The 24,010-nt window shown below is 38.6% G+C and overlaps 1 protein-coding gene across 8 annotated transcripts in view; it reads right to left on the reverse strand.

Moving 5' to 3' along the window:
* The window catches only part of BCAS3 (BCAS3 microtubule associated cell migration factor), a 351,964-nt gene that overhangs the window by 305,137 nt on the left and 22,817 nt on the right, over positions 1-24,010 (reverse strand). For all 8 annotated transcript variants that reach the window (XM_035343348.1, XM_035343346.1, XM_035343352.1 and 5 more), the window contains exon 7: positions 20,369-20,441. In XM_035343348.1, the coding sequence (XP_035199239.1) occupies positions 20,369-20,441 (73 nt within the window). The remainder of the gene's footprint in view (positions 1-20,368; positions 20,442-24,010) is intronic.

A 24,010-nucleotide genomic window follows, 5' to 3' on the forward strand; every position in this document is an offset into this window, starting at 1 on the left:
TTCCATAACACCTTTTTTTCCCCTCCAAGAACACATTAAAATGTTGGCTACTTCTAGGTCAACGAATATGAAGCAGCACAAATTGCCAGCTGTACAAACATATACTAAGTATTGGTAGAGGAGGGTGTTTCCCCTTGCCCATATCTGTTTTATTTTACAGAGTTTAACACAATTCCTGACACAACACTTGCTTGTGCTTTGGATCTGCACAAGCTGCTCGAGAATTTTCTGGAGAAGAGTACAAATACCAACTGCTTACTTTGAATGTCCCAGGATAACAAAATGCTGCATGCAATATGCACGCAGCAGAGACACAATATGCGATATATGCACAAAAAGACAACAGCCAAAGAAATAACAGAAAAAAGCAGTTTGACATTTCGCCTACAGAAATTCTTCCCAAAACATACATTTTTCTAGGCACATGCTCAGGCTAATAACTGGAGGGTGCTATTTATTACTTTTAAGCACTTCAAAGGCCCTTCAAAAACACTTTTAAAGCAGTAAGACTCAAGTCTAGTTACCTTCTATTAGAAGCTCACTACTGCGAGAAATGCAGAAAACCACAGAACAGTCTATGTAGAAATTTCTTTTTAAGTACATTTATTACTGAAAGGAAATTCTTCTTTTGATAGAAGGATACACAGATTGCTATTTCATAACAGAAATTGTGTACGTTTATACAGCTACAGTTATATTTGCGTAACTGACAGCCATTGCCATTTCCCTAAAAGCCCATGGTGAACCTAAGTGTGCTGTTCTGTTTGACTTGCCATTTACGTAACTACCTGACTGCAACTCAAAAGCACGTAGTATCTCATACACACTGCACCCACAAAATTACAGGAAACAATCTTGCACTCAAATGAGTGACTATTATTATGCCACACCTTTCTTCTGGCTGATCAAGACAAGAGCGCTCTACCAAAGCTTTCTGTAAGCAACACTGCCCAAAACCCAGCACCTTCTGAGCTCCCCTGCTGGTGACAAAGCTACAGCGGGGACTCGGTCAAAGCTACTCTGGAAGTCTGCCTAGCTCCAATTCAGCTCTTTTCAGGTGCTACCTTTCTCTTCGTTCCCTGGTGTGCTGCAATCTGTGATCAGAAAATGAGATGCAAGGTAGGGTTTTTTGTTGTTGTTTTTCTTTTTAGTACTATTATTTTCTGAAATAAGTACGAAGTCAAGGTCAAACACATTTGAAAAAAATGCTGGGACCTAACAAACAGAAACAAACGGCAATGGCCAAAAAAATTGTCAGACCTGTATTCCTTTCTTGCCCCATAACGCTTGTGCTGCTGGCAGCACAGAGACTCGGCATCGCCACAAGTCCTCAGGCAGCTAAGGATGCGCTTCTGGGGAAGAAATGGGAAAGGGACAGTCCTTGGCTAAGAGCTATGTCCACAGACTACAACACAAAAGGATGGAAGCACAAGCATCTGCTCTTTATCTGGCAATATTTTTCAAAGGTGGAAAGGTAAGAACAGTTTCAAGCAGTAAAAAAAAGTAATAAAAGACTTCTCTCCACTTCTCTCCTTACCATTTCTTTCTGGTTATTAATCCCTCACCCTGCACAAAGTAATGGCTGTTACAAACCTCATTTGCTACTAAGCACCCTCAATTCATTAAGCACGAACTAATTCAGTGACTATTCCTAATTTCAATTATAACTTCTACTCCCAAAGCTGTGTACCTGCACGATGGTGAAATCCACCATTTTCAGTTTTTTTTTTATCCAGACTCAGTAACTCAATGTTCTCAACTTGTTGAAAAAAATCAAGCATTTTAATTTAATTGTTCAACAAATTGTACATAGAAAGGACTCTCCAATACTTCAAAATTTCATATAAAATATGAAGTATTAATAAAATATTAAGTGTTGGAAATGACACATCTGAAAAAAAGATACTCAGTGCAATCAATAATCAGTAAGATTCTATTGAAATTTCAGCTACAAAACCAGACATATCCAAATTGTCACAGAAAAGCACCAAAACCACCACGGATTGCAAGGCGGAGCCCAACAGACTTGCAAAAGCGTCTCTTACCAATCGGAAGGAAGCTCTCAAAACCTCAGAACTGTAGGAAACTAGACTGACTGCATCTCGCTCTAGTTCAGAAATAAGCAATAAACACTAACGCTATCAGAGGATCACACAGCCACTGTGTAAATGTGCCCGAAACGTACCAGTTGATAGCGTACCCTAGCCTACAACAACAAACTGCCACCACCAGGCAGAAAACCAAGCAAGGAGACCTCTAGCCGAGCAGCTTTTCCTCTGCCACCCTTGGGCACCGAAGGTTCGTGCCCGTATCGCTGGTGAGAAGGGCTCTGCTCCTATTTCAGTGTACCCATGACGACTATGAAAGGGGAAAGATGAAGACAGAAATGTGAAAGCACTGGCTTTGGCAATCTGGTAACAACATTAAGTCTGTCACAACCACAAATTTTGCAAATTACTCCCACAGTTTATCAATAAATTCTTGCTCTGTGCCTTGGCTGTTAAAATAGTTGCTGAACACAGGGATATCAACTTTAAAGATAATGGGCACAAATTCACTGACTTCAAACTGTTGCCATTAATAAATACACAATTACACTCAGGCTCTTGTATCTTCTATTTGATTCTTACAGTGCAAGGATAGCAGAAAAGTAACAGATGCCTGGTACAGCTGGCACTTGAATACATCTGTGCTTGTGCATCAGGACAGAACCAGCACCTCCTCCCGATTTGTTAGCAGGAGTCACACGGTTTGTAAACGCTCTGGATAAAATGTTTGCATACAGAGACAAATTTACTGCACAGAACACACACTTTTTACACGGTATAAAGGAGAAAACTGATGGGACCAGCACAAGGCCATCATTTTTTGTGCCCAGAAACAGCATTGCACTCGGTGAGACAACAGGCATCAACTGCAGGACTGTCTCATGAGCCCAGAAAGAAAACAACACTTGAGAGGAGTACCACTGAAATAAAGTTTTTGCAGTTAATTGTAGGATTTTAAAAAGTCATCAGAGGATGAAGGCTGTTTGGCTGGCAAAGGCATCGCTATGGATTTTGTTCTCTCTTCACAAAAGATGGGGCTAGAATCCAGAAAATGAGATCAAGGGAGGCATCTCTACCTATCTCCTCTTTTGTTCACACATGTACAACACGGTGAGATATACAACAATGCCGTCTGGAACGATGACAGAAGCTATGATAGCACAACAACTGCAGATAGCAATAAAATTCCTAAAATAATACGAACAACCTTCATTAAGTATACAGTTGTACAGGACATCACGACCATCAAAATCTTCTATCATCTCTAGCTCTTCATACAGGCACTGCAAAATTCTTTTGGAAAACAGACAATTTAATCACTTTTGGTAGCCTGTGTCTTGATGTGTTAAAATGACAAAACACATGAGACATTTAGGAAAATGTGTAATGAAAATAAATTCTCAACAGTGAGATCACATGAAGAGATCGCCTGCATTGATCTATCGAAGTATAAACTGTCACCTCTCAGGACCATGCTATTAGAAGGACACTAAACAGTCAGTATTAAATACAGTTCTCCAAGGCACATCACAGAACTCAGTTCTAAAGATCAGTTAAGCCACACATTTGTTAATTCAGTTGCTGGTCCTTGATTTCCTTGACTAAAGGAAGATGCAGCTATCTGCAGACAATCGCTACAGCATTTTCTATCCAGAGTCTCATTTTGGTGACTTGACTTCACACGACGAACAAGGGGAAATAGCTTATTTCCAGATGCCACGTATAAATTGATCCTCATCTGAGGTGCCACTCTGCAGCATGCTCCATGTCCCTCTCACCTGCTGGAACTGCGTTACACCGCGCTCCATCTTTCTCTAATCACCCAAAGAATTACATCCGCCTCGTCCTGTCCTCTTACAAGGTAGTTTCTTACTGTAGTTACTCGGGAAAAATATTACACATGTTAGCAGCAGGTTTCCTACAGTAATAATCCCCTTTTTTTCTCTTTTATAGTTTCCCCATTAAAAGAAAAAATTCTTCTTTTTCCATCAAGTACTGGCCTGCCTCATGTGCAGGCAACACAAAGAGTTTGGGTTTGGTTTGTTTTGAGGGGGGGCGAATGATGGTCAGAAACTTCTACTCATTAATATAATTGCAATCTAACATTTGGCAAAAAAGTCTAATCACTCTTCTAGTTTTGATGCTTTCCGGTTATCTGGCAAGTTATAAAAACAACATTGAATGTGTATTTGAATTTGATGGGACTGAGCCATGGAACTGTACAAGTTACAAGTTAGATTACACAACCTCTGCTAGCTGTGGCCAGTCTGATGCTTCACAGAAGGGGAAGGAAAGCAAAACCAAACTGGAGAGCACAGCAGAAAGTTAATTAATTGTGTATTGGAAAAATTCCTTCCTGAACCTGTACACTGCAAAGTTGAAGACAAGATTAGATGATGATCTGTAACAATATTATTGGCATGTTGAGACCACAAAGGTAATTCTGTTCTCCTCAAGGCCCCGAAGAAGGCTTGCTCAGATTAGCAGATTTCAATACTAAAGGCTCATCCTCTCTTTCCAGAAGCATAAAGAAATTATTTTTTACCGTGCAGCCTAATCTTGTCTTGAAAGACTTCAAGCAACAAGTCCTCTATCACTAAAGCTGTTCCAACATTTAGATCATTTTATTTTTATGAAATTACATATTTCAGGATAGAATTGTTTTGCTTTTAATGAATCCAAGGATTGCATTGTTTATTCCTCACACCACTGCACAAAAAGTCTTCATTAAGACTTTCAGCATCTAGTCCCCTAAAATTCCCTGCCTTTCTGCATCTCAACTTTCCACAATAAAAGCTTGAAAACTCAACTCTGTAAGTAATTTTCTGACTTTCATTCATGGCACTTGAGATTCATTCAAAATCAGGAAAGGCAGAGTAGGATTTCTGAGAAAGTGACACTTCCCAAAAATGTGTGTGTAGCAGGGAAACACAAAGCAGCACAGACATTTTAAGTGTACCACAAATTGCAAAAAGCATGGAAGCACTTATTTTTAAATAAGAAAAACCTGTACCAATCCTAGACACATGTTACTAAATCTAATCCTTTAAATACAAGTGAGGAAATTATTTGATATGGCACTAGAATATTTGTGTTAAATACTGAAAGGTACAAACTTCTCTCTTGCATCTTCCTCAAATATTTTGATCAAATCCATCAGTCTAGAAATAAACTTTCACCCTCTTTGTAGTCTCACTGGCATGTAACAAAAATATTTTCAGCAAGTGATCAACTCTGCAGAAAACATTTTGTTATAGGTAAACTACAAGCTCCACCTCAAGTAGCAAGAAAATGAGGGACCAAAAGAAATCTCTATTGCTTGCCTGTGTGTGGAAAGAAAAAAATGGGATGTACCTGGCTGTGCCAAAAGGACCACTAGACAAAATTTAGCACAGCCATCTGTCTGTGCATTGAACAACTACTCCTTGTCTGGACAACGGAAATGGATAAAAGGCAAGCCAACATGCATCAGTTCCTGTGCAACACTGTTGGGCAGAACGATGATAGCAAGAGCTGGGAAGAGGTAACGCTGCTTTCAAAGCATCTTGCTCTAAATGAAAATAAAGTCTGCTGGCCCTGCAGTTTGATCCGCTGCAGGGAACCTAACTGTATCTTGTTTTTCTCTCTCTGCAATGCCCTAAATCCCTGTCCGCAGGTGCCAACAGCTTATTTTTACTGCAAGGTGTGGTGCTGTATAAACCTTTCCTGCACAGAGGCAAATTGATATTACCAAAATTAGCTGCCCTGCTGTAAGTTATAGAAGGCAGACACAGTAAGCAACCAGTGTGTCATACCCATTTAAATCGTGCAGAAATTGGGCAGATTGTTTACATCCATAGTCTCCATATGGCTAATCAAGGTAATAAACTATCAATATTTGGGATTTGCTATTTTGAGAAGGGAAAAAGACATTTTTCTGTCCACATATATTTCAGTCTGTTCTGTTATGGAAGATTGAAAGCTTCAGTTTCTTCTGTCACATCCCTTTCTGAAAAAAATAAGTATCCTACTTTCTGTTAGAAAAATCTCTTCTGAGCTGGCTGCTTCCCCCGTTCTACCATTACTCATCAGTTCCCCGGCTGGTACGTGCTGTTGAGCATGCTGGGTGTGCAGAATCCCGTGAAGCTGCTCGAATACCGCCCCGTGAATCAGATGTCAAGTGCTGCTCCTAAGTGGCAGGCCAGCGCTCCCCTCCAGGGGATCAAGTGCCGCCACTTACCCTAACAGGAGAGCGCAATGCACATGCGACACACGTACACCACAAATAGCATCATCACCGGGGCATGGACATACAAGACACTTCACAGAAACACACAGCAAGAAAAGCCCCTAATTCAACAGGTTTATTATCCCAAGTCGGATGAAAAAAGCACTGGAGGAAGAGCACTGGTGGTGGGGAGGAAGAGGAGAGCATGCAGCATTAGTAGCGCAGGGTGATGCTGGAGCACGAACTGAACGAGGCAGGACATCCCAACTTCACCCAGCAATGCAGGACCCTCATACCTGGGAAAAGGAGCTGCCATCCTGCTTTGAAAAGTCCCATCTGAGAAGTGCAGATTTCTCTCAAATGCCCCAAGCACAGTACGACCGGCCAAATTTTCAGATACGTTTAACTGTGTACTTCCAGATGTTGCTATTTCTTTTTAAAAGGTGTCAAAAGCAGCCCTCAGTTATAAGCAATACATACAAACTTCTCCCTTAGATATACTTAAGAATATTCCATCTTGTTGCTAAGTACAAAATGATCACGTATGAGAAATTAATGTTGAATCAGGAAATACCTTTTATCACCAAACGCATATGGAAATTACCGTAGCTTTCTGTAACAAAACAAAACAAAAATGCATACTACTCTTCTACTAGCGTAATACACTCTATTTAAAGAAAATATATAAAAAGTACTACCAAAGAAATAACCTTCTAAAATAAAAAGCACATATCAGATTTTAAACTGCTCTCGTTTTAATCTGAAAGTGAAATACAGCTATAGTAGATTTTCATTTGTTCCCTTCAAAAACTGCTTGTGACCGAACAGCCAGCCCTGCTTTGTTACGGTTGAACTACACACTGAGGCTACCGAGATAAATGAGGGAAAAGAGTTGGGATAAGAAAAAAGCTTCAACATAAAACAAGTATCAACATAAAAGGTACTTACGCTTTTTTCAAACAAACAAAATAAAGTTAAAAACACGGATGGCTGTAGGCAGATCTGCCACTCTATAAATATGCTTTGCATGTTCATTAAAAAAAAACAACAAACTAATATAAAGATTAATTAATTGTTCCTAACATTTTATTTACCACTGAAAGATCAAAACAAGTATAATTATGTTTAAGAGATGTTTCTGTGGACAAAGAGCAGTATTTTTAAGAAAATATATCAAGTGTTTATACTTCATGCAATACAGCTACGTGCAAGCATTTTTAGGGTATCTATTCATGTAATATTATGATGCTTTTCTTGTCCAATGAACAGTAATGCAGATACCTGCCATCCCTTTCCTATCTGGACTCAACCATGGGTGAAGGCAAGCTCTTTGCACTGCACAGTCCGTGCTGGGACACACGCTGAACTGCTGATTAGCTGGACACTGACTGAAAGACCTCTGCTGCGGCCCCCACAGCAGTTCTCCCAGTCCGTGAAGTTTACTATAGCTCTGTTAGCAACAAAGATGCAGCTAAACGCTTCTTAATGAAGGATTTCAGAAGCGATTCAGCTGTTGAGAGTGCTGACAAGTTCGTATTAGATTAGAAATAACAAAACGTTAATTTTAATGCAGTAAAAAGCAAAGCTACTGGAAGGCAATGTAGGAAGACATTTCCTCACCAGTTGTGCACGCTGCTGATATAGCGAGGTTACTCCTAACATATAATCATATACCATAGTTCATAAGACAAGCAAAATCCATGACCAAATACAGAATGAAGAGTTGCTTCCACTTTTGGGGTGGTTTGGGGGAAGAATCTGTAAATACAGATTTCCTTGACCATAAGGAACAGATATTTGAGCTGATGGAGGTCACAGATTTTTACAGTTCTGCTTCGACAACCATTACATCCACTTTTGTCCAACCAAACCAACAGCTCAGTCTTTGCTTCCTATCTGTATTCTAGGTATCAGAAAAATCGTGTATCAACAAGAGGAGGAAAATTTAAGACTTGGTTTTATCAGCATGTTGGTCGTCCTAACATACCGTAACAGATACTACAAGAACAGTATCGCTAGTTCAAGGAGAAAAACAAAAGGTAAGTGGATCCTTCAAAATAGCAAAAATTCTGGCAACCTCCGTATTATTCTACAGTTTTGGCAGCAGATGGCTCTTTTCACATTCTGCTTTACCGACAGTACATAACATGCTACTACTATTAAATTTTCTGCCCATAACAACAATTCTCATTCTTGTCCATTTATTACCTTCCACATTTCTTTTTTTTTTCTCAATTTCAGAACGCATGAGGCTGCATAAAGCCGAACAACAGCCTACAAGCTACCTCCACGTACCGCAGCACGCTGCATACGCTGCTTCCTTCCACGGCATGTGGCATGCCTGTCACTGGAGTGTAAAATACAGCACAAGCTGGCTTCTCAGCTGCGGCACCCTTTTGCAGAGAGACTGGAATATGACACACTTTCTGCTTCACTGAGACATACCACATCACGAAACATAGCTGTCCCATCGCATTTTGAGTTAGTTAATACAGGAGGATAAGCAGCATCTCAAGAGATTTGGTTATCTACAAGGCTTACTTGACTATAGCTATCACCGAGGGAAAGTACATCTGGAGCTCCATTTTTGACAGCAAAATCAATTTTTTTAGTATATTCTGGACCACATTTCGCTCTGCTGTGTAACCAGTCAGACCTTTTACGTGAAATGATGGACCTGCACTGGCTATCCTTGATCATCCTATGAACATATGCTTAACTACAGAAAATTCTGTAAATCTTGGAGAACATGAGCACAGATTAACTTCTGTGTAGCACACAACTGCATTTCTGTCATACCTCTATCAAAGGTTAACATCTGGCCCTGGCCCAGGCTGCCCGGAGGAGCTGTGGGTGCCCCATCCCCGGCAGTGCCCCAGGACGGGGCTTTGGGAGGTGTTGTGCCCATGGCAGGGGGTGGTACGAGAAGATCTGTAAGGTCCCTTCCAACCCAACCCATTCTCTGGCTCCACGAGCGGTGTCATTGAAACCACAAGCTGAAGGGAATGGGGTTGTGCAACTCTTCATCAGTGCTGCACCGAGTGGCCTCTCTGCCTCACACTGCACGACTGATCCGACACTTCCCAGATGCTCGAGTCTACTACCTTAATTGTTTATATGTGAGTATATGGCTCACATCATAGTTTCTGAGAAGCTTCAGCATTTCCAAGAAAGAATTGGAGGGTTTCTAGAGTGCAGGTGATTGAAGTTGAGCAGAGATTAGCTTACATCTTACCACTGAGGTAACTGAAAAGAGCCGTGAAGCTCCATGAAGCTCCATGAAGAGCAAAGCCAATACATCTGATTTTCTGTAAACTGCCCTTAAGGTTGAGATCCTAAGTGAATAGTTTAAAGCATAAAATAAAAATTAAAAAAATAAAACGCATTAGCTTATGTTTCAGCCTTTCCCTCAGTGAAGCCACCAATATAACCACCTCCTTTGCTGGACCACTTTTCATAAAATTTGAGGAAATGTCATAGTTAAATTTAGCTGCTGTGTTCAGGAGGACTTACAGGCACTAAGCAGGGGGCACAGAAATACTGCCTTCTCACCACAGAGACAGCACCCAGTACAGCAGAGGCTGTACAACCATCAGGTTGTGCAGGTAAAATTGATTAAAACTTTTAGTGTTACTTTCTTAAGGTCTCATCTATAAAATGTTAATTATACATAACTACAGATAACTGTACTATAGAAATATTACATTAGTAATTTTACTCACAGGTTTTAAAAAGTTTGTGAGCAAACATTCCAAAAATATGTTACAGCTTCTCCTCCAGGTGAGAATGTGAATATATTAACATAGTCAGAATTTAAAGAAAAAAAGAATTAAGGCAAATCTTTTTCTGACAACATCTCTATTGTTTTTTCACAAAGGAGTCTTTTAAATCTTTGAGTACAAAATGCTGTGCCTTGCTTTATAAATCGTTGGTAAATTTAACATTGTAAAGCTAGCACAATATATTCATTCTGCTGAATGAATACTGTTGCAGCATTTCATAAACAAGATCAGAACTTGAAAACCGGTATTTCTATCAGATAGTGTTTAACAAATTCCAATCATTGTGTTTTAATGGCCTTTTTCCTCACATCAGAGATTTAAAAGAATCTAACCTGCACACAAACGTTTGAGCTCAAACTCCTTTGACTTTTCTCTGTATACTAAATATTATTGAAGGAAAGAGGGAAAAGAAAGAAACCAAGGGCTCCAGAGAGAGACTGCTGTAAGAGAGAAAATGGCATTTAGTCACGGATGCAAAGTTCAACTACTGTCAAGTTGTAGTGAATTACTCAAGTGGCAGCAATTGGGTAACTATACCGATACAATGGCTGCAGTGCAGCTTGCAATTAGCTGGTCAAGCTACAAGCATGAAGTGAAAGCCATCATTTAGGAAAAAACATTTTAAATAGCATCTTTGATTTGATTTCAGAACTCGGTATGTGATGGTGTGCTCAGAAAAAGACACCTAACCATCCTGAAATTTCTAACTATACTGCAATGCGCTTTAAATCCTTCTTGCAGTATATAACAAATAACTCCAAAACATATAAGAAAAGAAAATACAATCCTGAACTGTTCCCTGGGTCTATGTCACATTGATTTATAACAGTTATTTCTAAGACAGACAAAAACACACAGATGCAAACAATTACTCTATTTTTGTAGGCAACAAGTGAGGTGGGTGGTAACTGAGAAATTTTGAAAAATCCTGTCACAATATTCCATTTTTTCTTAAGTAACCCTCATCACACAACAAACGCTCGCCACATCAGAGACTTTCCAGGGCCTGAAGGGCCGCTTTGATTCCAGACCGCTGCAGGCATTAGCGGGGACGTAATTAGGGTAAAAAGTTCAACCACAGTTCCATGTCTAGAGTGCTGCCAGAAATAAATTTCCTCTCATTCACTGGTTTCTACTGTACCCTCCCTGAGAAACATATTGAAAACACATTTATCTTTGTAGAGTTTGTTCCTCTTCTAATTAACTTTATAGCGTTTACAGTATTTAATAATTTAAAGTGGAATTTAAAGTGGCCCTGGAACCAGCAGCTTTGCCTGTAATGGCGCTGTGCATTATCTTTTCCCTGTAGTGCTTCTTTTGACAAGTTACTCAGGGAAGGTATGTGCTCCAGCTGGTTTTATCTGGCTGTGCATTTAGCAAAAGGCTACTTCCTTCCCTCCATCTCCTCCCTGTATCATTACATGCACGGGGGGTTGGAACAGCCGTAAAATGAAACTATGCCTCAGCTCGGAAATCTGTTCCCCCAAACCTCCGTGCTATCCCGGAGATCACTTAGAAAAGGTTTATCTTTTTACAGCTTAATAAATCAAAGCTTTAGAAGGTCAAAACTACCCCTAGTTCTCACCAACTGGTCAAAGTTTGACCCCCAAATACTCGTTTTCTTCCTTCCAGTTTTGATCCAAGATTAACAGTTTATTATAGTTCAAAGGTTATTTCTTCCTATAGTTCATCCAGACAAACATTTGGTCTATCAGAAGAACACCAGATCTTCCTGACCCTCAGGACTCACAAACAGCAACGTTACCGTATGCTGCTAAAGCTCAATCCCCGAGCTTCTCAGTTTGTGAGGAAAATTACAGAATTACCAGTAAATATTACTTAAACATTACAAAAATCGTTGAAGTACGCTAACGTAATTACAGAAACAAGTTACAAGAAAAAATTCTGGGATCCGAAGAGCTCTTTTTAAAGTAAAGCACGCTATCTTTATCACAGAACACAGCAAGCAAATCCAACACCAGAAGAGGGAAGAGCTTGCATCTCTCAGGATCTTAAAAGCTACCCCACAACATGTTACGACTGAACTGATTTTTTCCTTCAATAAACAGAGATTACAGTGTTTTCCATGTTAAAATGGAAGGACATTTTTGCAAGACAGTTGACAGGGCAGCACATTTTGCAGTTAATGATGCTTACAGTTTCTCATCGGTACGAGAGCCTTTGGGACTCACTCCTTCAAAGAGATAACAAAAACGATAGGGCTTTACCCAACTTAAAAGGTTTTACTATTCTTTTTAGAACAAAATCCCTACAATCCCTATCATCTTTTTATCTCCAGGAAAAACAAACTCCAGTTTTTTTGGAGTAAGCTTAAAACGTTCTGGTTGGCTGAGCTGTTAGCGTACTTGCCAAGCTACAGCATTTGCATTTGCGTTCGAAGAGAAGGGAAACAACGCTGAAAAATTAGGAAGTTGTCACAAAACAAAATCCATGTTGTCTAAGCTGTTCTAACCAAGCTGAGACTTTATGAAGCAATGAAAACATCTATTTTCTAGTACTTTTGCTTTATTTTGAAGCAAGATATATTACAAGGCACCCTAAGAGGCAAATATTCCTCTGAAGCCTGAAAGTAAAAGTAAATAAAGTTTATTCTCTAGAAATTTAAACCTCTACACCCTCAGTGTTAAAAAAATAAAAATAAAAAAAAAAAATGGATTTTGCTAAGTCTTCATAAAAAAGACCAAAAATTTTTAACAAACTTCACGACTCTATCTCATGGTGTCCAATACAACTGAATGTCATAAACCATCTGTACAACCCAATTGTGGGCGATTTGGGAAAAACGTGCTGTATTTTATCCTCTTGATTATGAGTGATACATCCTTCACACATTCAATTGCATGATTCAGTCTCTGGCATAACCTGGCCAAGTCTACTGCATTTGCAATGGCCATCCAGTAGAAATATTCCACGGAGAGTTACTCCGAGGGGTGTGAGAACTGGGACCAAAAACTGTTCTTGGGTGATCCCCCCAGAAAGCTCCGGTCTTTGTCCCTGACAAATCATTTCACAGCCAGCTAATTTTAAACATTAGAAGGCACGGACACTTAGAAGTAAACACCGGATTAGCATTAGCTAGTTAGTGTGCCAGGTAAGGAACAGGGTCGTGATTTTACAATATTAATATGAGAAAACATTAATGCTTTACTTGCATTGTTTCTAACCTTACTCGTGTAAAGGTGCTTTCTACCTAAATCTTAACACTCCCACAAAAAGGTTCCTGAGTTAAACTTGTGTTAAGGTTGGGAGGTTTGAATCTACAGTAGCCACGTTAATAAAGCATGCTTCCTGAAAACCTGCTGCCAATTGATTTGCCTCGTATCAAAAAAAGATGCTGGCTAGCCAAAGTTGGACATTTTGTTTGCTTGAACCTACTCCCCCTTCTGTAACTTGCCCTTATTTCCTTTCTCCTCCTATGATTAAAAGGAGACTACCTCTTACTTCTCCTGCCCTTAAATGACCTCCATCCAATTCTTAATGTCATTCAAAACTTTCTATTGCTTGAAGTCATTCAATTAATACGTCTTTCTAAAAATGTATGCTAACAACCTAACACGTGCTATAGGCTAGCAACATAGGCCACTGGTTGAGATTTTGGCTTAAATTCTTCATCTTTTATGCATCTATCTTCGGCTGTTTGGACAAAGAACAAGTGCACCAAACTATCACGTATTTTGATGAAGTATTTTGCAGACTCTGTGTTCATCCCCACCTTCATGCTGCAAGTGACTACATCCTCAGTTGCACCTTGCAATTTTGCACACAATCATTTGCAAAGTAGGTGACTGAAATAATCCATATTGAAGAAAAGCAAAGTAAAATCAGAGCATTATGTTAAAACAGGATTGCTTCCATCATCTTCTTACTGTCGGGTTCTACGAGCAGCTGAAGTGACACAGGCCAGGGCTGCAGAAAGCACCAGCACAGAAGCAGCAGTACAACAGACAAGATGAGCAGGAGCTTTGTCTTCATCACAGAAACGTAGTCTAAAGCCTACCTTGCTGTAAGCCCATAGGTGCACTGATACATTCCTTTAGCTATACTGGTTTGCATTTTATTACAAGAATTTGGGCCCCTATGCATTAAAAATGACTTCGCTAATAGAGAAATCAAAAAGAAAAACAACAAATATAGTGTAGAAACAAGGTTTGGTAGCTCACAGCTACCAAAGCATGATGAGGGCAAATGCGAGTCATCAGAATTCTTAGTGTTGGTGGAAAAGTACTTTGAAATATTTTAAATTCTTCTACTTACAATACTGTGTACTCTGGAGAGGTGGTTTCACATGTAAGAGACTGCAACTTCTCATCCCTGTCTTCTGCCCTCTGTCCCCTTCTCCCTTTCTGCACCTCCACACACATTTTTATCCTCCTGGCGTGGCCATCTCTGCTTTGTTAGCTTTCTTGTTACTTACAGAGCCTACTCAAGGGCAGATTTGCATTACAGATTCTGAATCCCTCAAAACTGTGATGTTTTTCTTAATAATCTGAACTAAAAATTACGCTGCTCAATTTCCTCTTAAACATCTGTATTAGCCACATTTGAAGCATTAACTTGAGTAAAAAATATCTGCACACTTACAACTGAGGGGAAAAAGCACCTATTTTGGACCTGTCCGGTATATCCAGGGGTGTTCTACAAATGCAGTATGCCCAAACCATGGTGTCAACAACCCACACTGAGCAAGCAGGAATGTATTTCTGTTTAACACAATTGGTTTTAATTAGTTATCTTGAAAACAGATAGGTCCCAACAAATTACAATGACTGGTTCTGCATTGCAGTTCTACAGCCACCATCAGAACTTAGCTCTTTTTCTTTTTTTTTTTCCTTTTTTTTTTTTTGTGTGTGGGGGGGGGGGGGGGGGGGGATATCTGTTTACAGATTATTCACTGATGTTTCACTACCTACAAAACTCATTAATATGAACCAAAAGCCATTAGTGTGTGTGTGCACGCATGTGTGTGAAGATTTGTTTATCCTATCAGCCAGAACAAAATAAGCATGCCTGGACAAAATTCCACAAAGACAAAATTTATGCAGATGTTCTTTCCTTTTTGGTTTTCCTTTAATTTGCAAATCTTGTAATCTAAGACCAAAGTTGACTGAACCAACATCTAAACCAGCATACAGCATCAGCCAAAAAACACAATCTGTTTCCCATTTATGTGTCAAGACTGCATCCTTTTTGGGGGGTTGAGAAAACTGTTATTTTGAAAAGATTATACAGTGAAACCATGCTAGACGTTTCAGTCATTTTACTAGATGGAAAATTTGACTTTTAAAATACAAAAAATGTCTATATTGAAAGTTAGTCAGAAGCTCAGATACAAGGCCAAAGTTTAGAAAACACCAAATTCCTGTCCCCTGGTAAAATACTTGTTGTGGGAAATACAAAGAATGAGATTAGTGGCACATCTACAGAACTTTTACGAAAAGCAGGTGCCAGAAATAAATTTCAAAGTAGCCGCTATTCTTCACTGCAGTTTAGCGCAATATAGCTTTACCACTTCATTTCAAAGAAATTTACTATAGAAAAGATGCATTTTGTCTACAGGGCACGAGACTTTTTCTTATTTGACATCCTTGTGTTCACAGCTCTCAAGTTAGATTAGACTAGAGCCTGAACCTTGATCCTTGTAGTTAAAGGTCATTTTTTAATTTTTGATTACTTTAGAGGGAATTCAAACTTATTGTTTCCTATTTGCCAAATACCGTAAATTTGGTATTTTTGGCAATCTTAAATTTACCTTATTCTCTACACGCTGGAATTACACTGAGATTTTTTGTCTTAGAGGCTTCTTGGAGTAATCAAATGTAAAGAATATAGGAGCTTTGGTTGGCCACCAGATTATTTCTTACGGCTTTTTCAATAAATCTCATTTTTCTCTATGCCTGTAAAGCAAAGTTCTGTGATACAGTAAGACGCTGCCACATCAGTATACAGTCAAGCAAGGAACTAGAACAGAACGTAGAGAATTCATACTGCATACCCATAACTTCAAAAAACATCACTATCAGATCCTGAAAGCATGAATATTTCTTTCCAAAGCTCTGGCATAAGACTAGGAAGTTAGGATTTATGCTGAATTAAGCAACTGTTTAGATCATTTGAAATAAACAAAAAATACATTGTGAATTCTCCAAATGGCAAGTCTTGGTGATTTTAGTTTAGCGGAAAGGTTTAATAAACAGAATAAGAATGTTAATGCAGGTTCCCAACCATGGCAATCTCAAAGAAATTAAGATACAAAATTAAGAAATATTAAACTGAAGATTAAGACCGGGTTTTCAAAAGAACATAATTTTTATCAGCAGAGATCATATCAATGACTACTCCTTAAGGTCACATTACAGAAAAGATGCAATCCACGTGTGAGGTTATCCAGAAGCTTATTTTTAAGTTAATATTTTGTTAAATATTTGGGAGATATACTGAAATTTTAAGAAGTATTTTTTACAGTAGTCAAAAGTCGGTAATTCATGAAAATATGAGGGGATCTCAGGGGAACACTAGTTTATTTCTAAGTTACCAAAGAGATCTTTCACTTTGTAAACAACACTGAAAAAATGTCAAGACTGAAAAGTTAATTTCAAACACAGATTTTATGCTAACATTGTGTTGTATAATATTTTTATACTCATCTCTATTTTATAATGCGGGAAAGAAGCCCTAGCATTGTAGCACAGATAAAACTGTTCATTAAGTTTCCTTCGATTAATGTACATTATACATCAGAGAAAGTACCAAAGTTATTTAACAGTGATGATGTTTTTGAAGCTATTAATTCATTACAACTTGAAAACTCTTGGTATTTCAGACTGGTGAGTGTTCTACATTTAAAAAAAATAAAAAATAAAATAAAATTATTGTGTTTTCCTCATTATAGTATATCTACTTTACAGCTAAAGGAAAAGAAAAGAATTTCCTGACAATGACCACTAATGCAGACTAGTGGTCAGAACCAGGAAATCCCAGCTCCTAACTTGAATGTGCCAGTATCTCATTGATATAGTCCTAAAAGATAGAATACTATTAAAAGCCATTATGAAAAGATGCACTGGATCTAGATCTAAACTGTATTCTGATAATACTTTAATGGTTTGGCATCTTTAACACTTAGAACTCCCACGTGTTAACAGATACTGAATTTAAGTTTCTCAAAAGATTTTTATGTGTTTGAGTATGTGTACATGATTCCCTAAGATCACAGAAGATATCAATACATTTAAAAAACTATCACTCCTCTAACATGCAGGACTGTGTACACAAAATATAGTTATTTAAAACATGTGTTTTTCAGGTCAAGGACAGCATGTGACAATTCACAGCAATTCCTAAACTGTATTGAATAGCTAATAACAGTTGTTTTTTAATCAAAAATTGGGTATATAATGCATTTATTCTTCTCCTTCCATCCAAAAAAATTAACAATTTCAAAGCACTTTTTAAGAGCTACAGAAAATGAATTTTGTATAAATGATTGCCACAGAAGAGAATTTAGATATAGCAAGGTCCAAAAATATCCTTCAAAACTAAGTCATGGTGCCAGTCATTGACTTTTTCAAAATGTTAACCATATTAACTGTATTTATTGATAACAGAGAAGCACAATAAAAATTCTTTGGCAATGTCAGAATTGTCAGGATGTTCTGAGAAAAGAGTAACAGCAGCAGCAAAATTTAATCAGAACGTCCTGAAAAGATGTCAGAAGTTATGAAGAACAGTAAATGAAAGCCCAAATTATGATGATCCATGCTGAAATCATGAGCCCCTTTTTCCCATAATCATTCCCCTTGGGTTATGACAGGATCCCACATAAAATCCAAATGGAAGAAAGCCAGAGGACTGTTGAAAGTCCTTCGAGAAGCATGGACTTCCAATGCAGAAGCATTCCAGAATGGCACGACACACCAGGATTAGGGACTGTGCTGCCTGAATTGTTTTCCTTTTCAGACTACATCTTGCAAAGATATGGACGTTGACCCACTGTCATAACCACGTCCAATCTCATTCAGTTTATATTAAAGACAACGTGGTTTAATGTATCAGTGTAACAGATGGAGTGTTGGAAGACCTGGATTTCACTTCTGGATCTGCTTTGGACTAGACGCCTTTGAGAAAATCATTCAGTCTTCTAGACACTCAGTTTACCTTTCTGTTACAGGAGAAATATTTCACTATCAGTGCTACATCATTTCACTGATTATTTTACCACTGCCATTTCAGTAGACAGAGCGGGCCTCCTATTCCCTATGCTTCACAGTCCCATTAGTGTGCTGACAGCTGCTGTATTTCATGCCATAGCCAGCATCATCGCCAAAGTAGGAGAGGAGATGACTGTAGTGAAAATATCAAGTGCTTTGGAATAAATGCTCTAGAATAAATGTAGTACTTTCTTCAGATATATGATTAAACAAGGTGTTTTATATCTGTCCACAACCAGTAGGCTATACAGGGAATGATGTTCAGAACAAAACTTCAAGTTACGAAAAGAACTAAAATTGTGACTCAGATTCAGAAGCTGCTCATGACACAGATGCTTTAATGTCCTATGCAAACTCTTCTGTATGCATAATGATCGTTAAGAAATGCAATCAAATGAGCTACGAAATTAACAGAATAAAGTGACATTTGAGCAAATTTAAAAGAAGAAATCATATATATTTCAAAACCATGGCAACTTAGGTGTAGTCAGGGTTTGACTCCAATTGAGGACAAACTATCAAGGAGTTCTTAACCTGAAAGGTACTGACAAAACAGGTCATTTGCAACAACTCTTTCAAAAATAACTTGCCATGAACAGTAAACGTAGAGAAGTGTTTCAGAATTTTCTAAAGAAGGTTTATCACCAAGAGCAAATTACCATTAACTGGGTGAAGGCGAGCCTGTATGCAGTCTCTTTTTTTTAATGGCATTCTAGTCTTCTGGTCAGAGCTGAAAGCTTGCTTTAAAATTCTTCCTTCAATTTGCAGGCATTTAACTACTGATACATAGTAGCACAAGCTTATCCATTCATTTTGAAAACATAAGCTTTTTAGCTTTTTTTAATGAAAAAAGAAAAAAAAAAAAGCAGAAACTACCAATCGTCTCTGAAGTATTCCCCATTAACTAAGGAACGTAGTAACACAGTGAAAATAATGTACCTTACAGCCTGTTCATTTCTCGGGTATCTCACTTCTCAAACAAGGGTATGAAGGATTTTTTTTCCATCCAACATACCCCTTACATATATAAATGCACAGTTTGGATTAAGACAGAAAATCCTCCCAGAGCAATATTCACATCACTGGTAACAAGTGACACTCCTACTCAGAAAAAGTTATTAACAAGATTACAAACCCTTACAGGGGATAAAAAAAACAGGAGAAATAGAGAAATGGCACTTTGAGCAGTATCACAGGATGTAAACATATCAACTGAAGGAAATCTCAGCTCTCTACCCCCCACAGCTTTTGTTTTAAACATTTAAGAGCAGTAACATTAATGGTGATAATACATAGACAGAAATGTCCTTAGGAAATTTACAGAGATTTGGTTGTCTTCCTTCAGGTTGCCTTCCTGTCTACCAAGAGTGATTAAATTCTTAACCAAAAAAGGTGTGGCACATAATTAGTCTTACTACTGTAAGAAGTTTTACTTTAACTGTTTAGCCTTTAAATGTGTGTAGAAGATTACCCTTGAAAAGCGAGCATTCTCCACAAGATAATAGGTATAAATTCTTAGCACTGTCAGAATAAACATATCTAACACAGTCATAAAAAATTTTAAGACCTTCTTTTATAAGAGGAGTGATACAACAAAACTGTCCAGAGAGTACAAAACAAGACTACTAAATTAACTTCCTAAATGAAAGAAGTAGATTTAAAGTGTGTTTTGCTAATAAACATTGAGTGACTGTAACAATGAGATTGCTCGGTGCTTGGAATTCATTTGGAATACGACTGCTGCTTGAAAGCATCTTTTAATTACTTTTCAAGACAGAGGTTGCTTCAGACACTTCTGAAGAGTAATTCTTCAGGATTAATATCAGAAAAGGCTAATCACAAAATTGTGACTACATCGAGAACAAAATAAACTCAAAATAGCTCATCTTCTATTTTGTAGCAATAATCTTCATTTTTTACTCTTCTCATAAAGCTGAAGTCATCTGTCAATGTGTGCTGACATTAAAAAAAAGCTTTAAAAGCACCTCACGGTGTTAACCATGAGCAAAATCAGGACAGAGTTTAAAGTAATTTTCTATGGTTACACTTTCAGATGACAATACAATCTATATAGACAACTTTATTAATGAAAAACATTCTTACCCTGAAGATCCAATGCTTTTGCACACACCAAGAAGAGGCCGCTTCTCAGAAAAATTATCACATTTCTGAGTACCTAATAAGAGATAAAGCAAAAAAAAAGAAAAAAAAAGAAAAAGCAAATCACTATCTACTGTTTGCATTACCTTATTACCTTTCACAGCGTTCACACACACTGGAATGGAGGGCAATATACTGGAAGAATATTTAATATATAATGCAAAACTCAACAGCCTGTGCAAGGTTAGTGATAGAAATACCAAAAACAGGCAGTCATGAACACGGGAACAACTGCTCTTGAAGAAGACAGCAATGAGTAACAAAACAAGCAGCAAACTCTGGCCAGGATTTTGAATCCTTTTCTATTCATTTCAGCTGGGGTTAAGAATTCTGCAGCTGTAAGAAATGACAAGTAACACTTGCTAACTTTTTATTGTTTTACCAAAGCTGTCTGAAATAAGGCTGTCACCAACTCTGCATGGGTTTCAAACATTGGTTTCCAATTTACTCTGCTGAGGTGTAAGCAGAGCGTTAACCGAAAGAGCGCAGCGCAACAGCAGCCACCCTCTTCAGCGTATGACAAGCTGGGCTCCACGTGCTTGCCCAAAGCAGGAGCATGTATACCCCCCATGCTACGTGTCTAGGAAAATACAGGATTAAATTCAAAACACCCATCCTAAACTCTGCCACCAGCAGTTTCAGACTTTAAGAAAGCAACCTCCTGAAGCGTCCAGAGGGACTTCGGCTGTGCCCGCTGTTCACTGCAGGTGGGACGGGGTTCTTACAACATTCCCAACGTACTTGTTAGATTCCCTTCGCCAGGTACCAAGAGCACAGCACCAGCACAGCTCCCAGCACATGCCAAGACACCCCTGCCTGCCCTGGATTCAGAGGTGCTGCCCAGCTGGCAGCAGAGGCAGGCAGTTGTCACTGCGTGTTCATCGTCCTACGCTGCCCTTACAGCCAGGCTCCAGAGCCACCGAGCTGTTCGATACACCACGCTGCTTAAAATGGGGTTGTAGAAGTTTTGACAACTTCGCCTTACTACTATGTGAACAGAAATAAAAATAAAATTGAATCAACAATATCTTTGTTTCTGAACAATTACTAATTCCAGGGTATGCTTCTATCCAACCTATAAAACAGAAAAACCACCACCACTACTGCTGAACTTCCTCCAATTTCTTTAAACCTTTGCCTTTTACATTATCTATCTATATCTACGTCTGTGGTGAAAAATGAACTGTTTTTTTGTCTCCATTATACATCAAAACTTTTGATCTATGAAGAATATTAGTGATATAGTCTGTTCATAATTAATTCCCAAATACTGGCATAGTTGCACTAAATCAATTATCCAGAAAGGCACAACAATTAACAATATACATTTTCACGTAACAGTCTCTGTTAATTATTAATAACCTAGGTACATACAATTAATTTGTAACAAAAACTGTTCAGTACTCTCATCTACACAAGGATAACTCTTCCCTCCTCCACATTTGGGTATTTGTGAAGTTAAATGGGTCACGTCAATAATTTCCCCATCAACAATAGCTTTACAAGCAACCTAAAAGAGCCAAATGTATTTTCCTTTTATTCCTATTATTTCAAGCTCTTTTATGAGTCATACCTGTACTGTATGTACTGACCTGTAAATTGATAAATGAAATGTACGCTCTTCTTAAGGGTCTGGCAACCCATTTGTTTGCTTCAGTACAAGTAACAGAGGAACTCCACTTGCTTCTGTTCACTTAGCCAGCCTCTCGGCACTACAGGGGAAATGCTGACTACCAGGGCTTCGGACACTGATTTAAGTGGTGCCAGCATTTACCTTCAGTATTTAACTACACCTTTTTCTTTTTTTAATCAGGATGTATTAGACACATATATTCACATGTTTATTTGTAGTCCAGTTCTAAGTTTAACAACAAGGAAGAGAGATCAAGGAGAAGAAAAAGTTGGTGGAGAGTAGTGGAAAACAACAGCACAGGAATACGAACAGCAGCCTTTAATACCCACAATGCAGATTTGCAAAAGTGTGTCCAACAGGTGCTTAACTGCTGATTCCAGTCTGTAATGACTGAAGGCCTCGTTTTTCAAAAATTCATCTCCTACTTCAAATGTATACTTTCAGAATGTAAATATTAATACTCTAGAAATGGATCATTATTTTGAGGACTCTGCAGGGCATTAAATCAGGTTAATAGCAGGCCTGTTCGTGAGATTGCAGAAAGCGACATGTGCTGTTCTCTGCAGTGCTTAATGGAGTCAGCAAACCCTGCCTAGTTCCGGGATGGAATTTAATCTTCCAAGTTATGGTGGATTAATTTTTATTTGTGAAATTGTGTTTATTTGCATGTGCGATATACTGACGTGGCACACACCTGCTCCACACAGTGTTTAACCAAATGCAGCAGGATGATTGAAATGAAAAACAGCTCCCTAAATCCCTCAAATACAAAAAGTATTGAAATCCTGTTGCAAAGTCTTTTTCTTAAACTCCTTTTATTCTAAATCCTTTTAATTCTGTCATATAACACTACAGCATTTACAAAAAGCTGGAAATCCTGACAAATCACACAATTAAAGTAATGAAAACTGTCTCTGCTGCCAAATAGGCCCCACCGCATCTACAGCTCCATTTAGCTAAATCACATATATGTGCCTTTCAAATCCAACTTGTTAGTATATTTAAAACTAAAAAAATGGCTAAATTAAATTCCGTAAAAATCAACATTTACAACTTTATGATGTCAAAAGTTTATCCACGCAAGCTCAGAGCAGCTTATGTGCTGTACTCCTGATGAGTCTGTGAACAGACAGCCCTCAGACCTCCTAAAGCCTCTCCGTAATGCCAGTAACAAAAACAGTAATAACAGAACACCTGGGGAAAAAAAAAAGCACCCCCCTTGATTTTCACACAAACTCAAAAGCTATGCAGAGTCCCATTGTTTCCCTCAAGCAAGAGATTCACTCTCTGAGTATTAAATTGTGACCTATTTAGCAACGGCGTCCATGCATGCAGAGCGTATTTCTGGTACATGATTCCAGCGATCCCATCAATTCAATAACGCAGTGCATCTCCTGTTCGACTAGACCCTTTTATTTCTGTTACTTGAAAATTGTGTTGCATTCACAGTCCTGCCATGTCAGAGCAGGAGACAACCAGGATCTGGAAATGCCCTGAGCCACGTGGCTGGCGTTCGTTACATATGGTTTTCACTCCCTGTTTGCTTCTTCCATTCAGGGGAAAAAAAAAGGGAAAAATCTTTAACATTTCTTGATCTCTACCACCATTTTGTGACTGTTTTGTTGTGTGTTTGTTATTGAAAGCAAAAAAAAATATGTTACTTGAAACCGAAGTGGTTTGAGTGAGTCCTAAAAATAGCGTGTGAATTCCTTCCTCAGCTTCAGGGTAGCATCTATAAATGCTCTATTTCCTGCACAGATAAGATCTAATTCCAGTGCTCAGTATCATGCCTGATCAATGGGGCTGTGACTCCTGTTCTTCATGCAGACCTTCCTCTGCTCCTTTAGGATCACTGGTCCAGACCACAGCTTCCCATCACTGTGTCTCTCTACTTCCAGCATCCCCCAGACACATTACCTACCTAAGTCCCTCTCCAACACCTGCGGCACCAT

This window comes from Oxyura jamaicensis, chromosome 19, assembly GCF_011077185.1.
Source record: "Oxyura jamaicensis isolate SHBP4307 breed ruddy duck chromosome 19, BPBGC_Ojam_1.0, whole genome shotgun sequence".
In the NCBI taxonomy this organism is placed as follows: Eukaryota; Metazoa; Chordata; class Aves; order Anseriformes; family Anatidae; genus Oxyura; species Oxyura jamaicensis.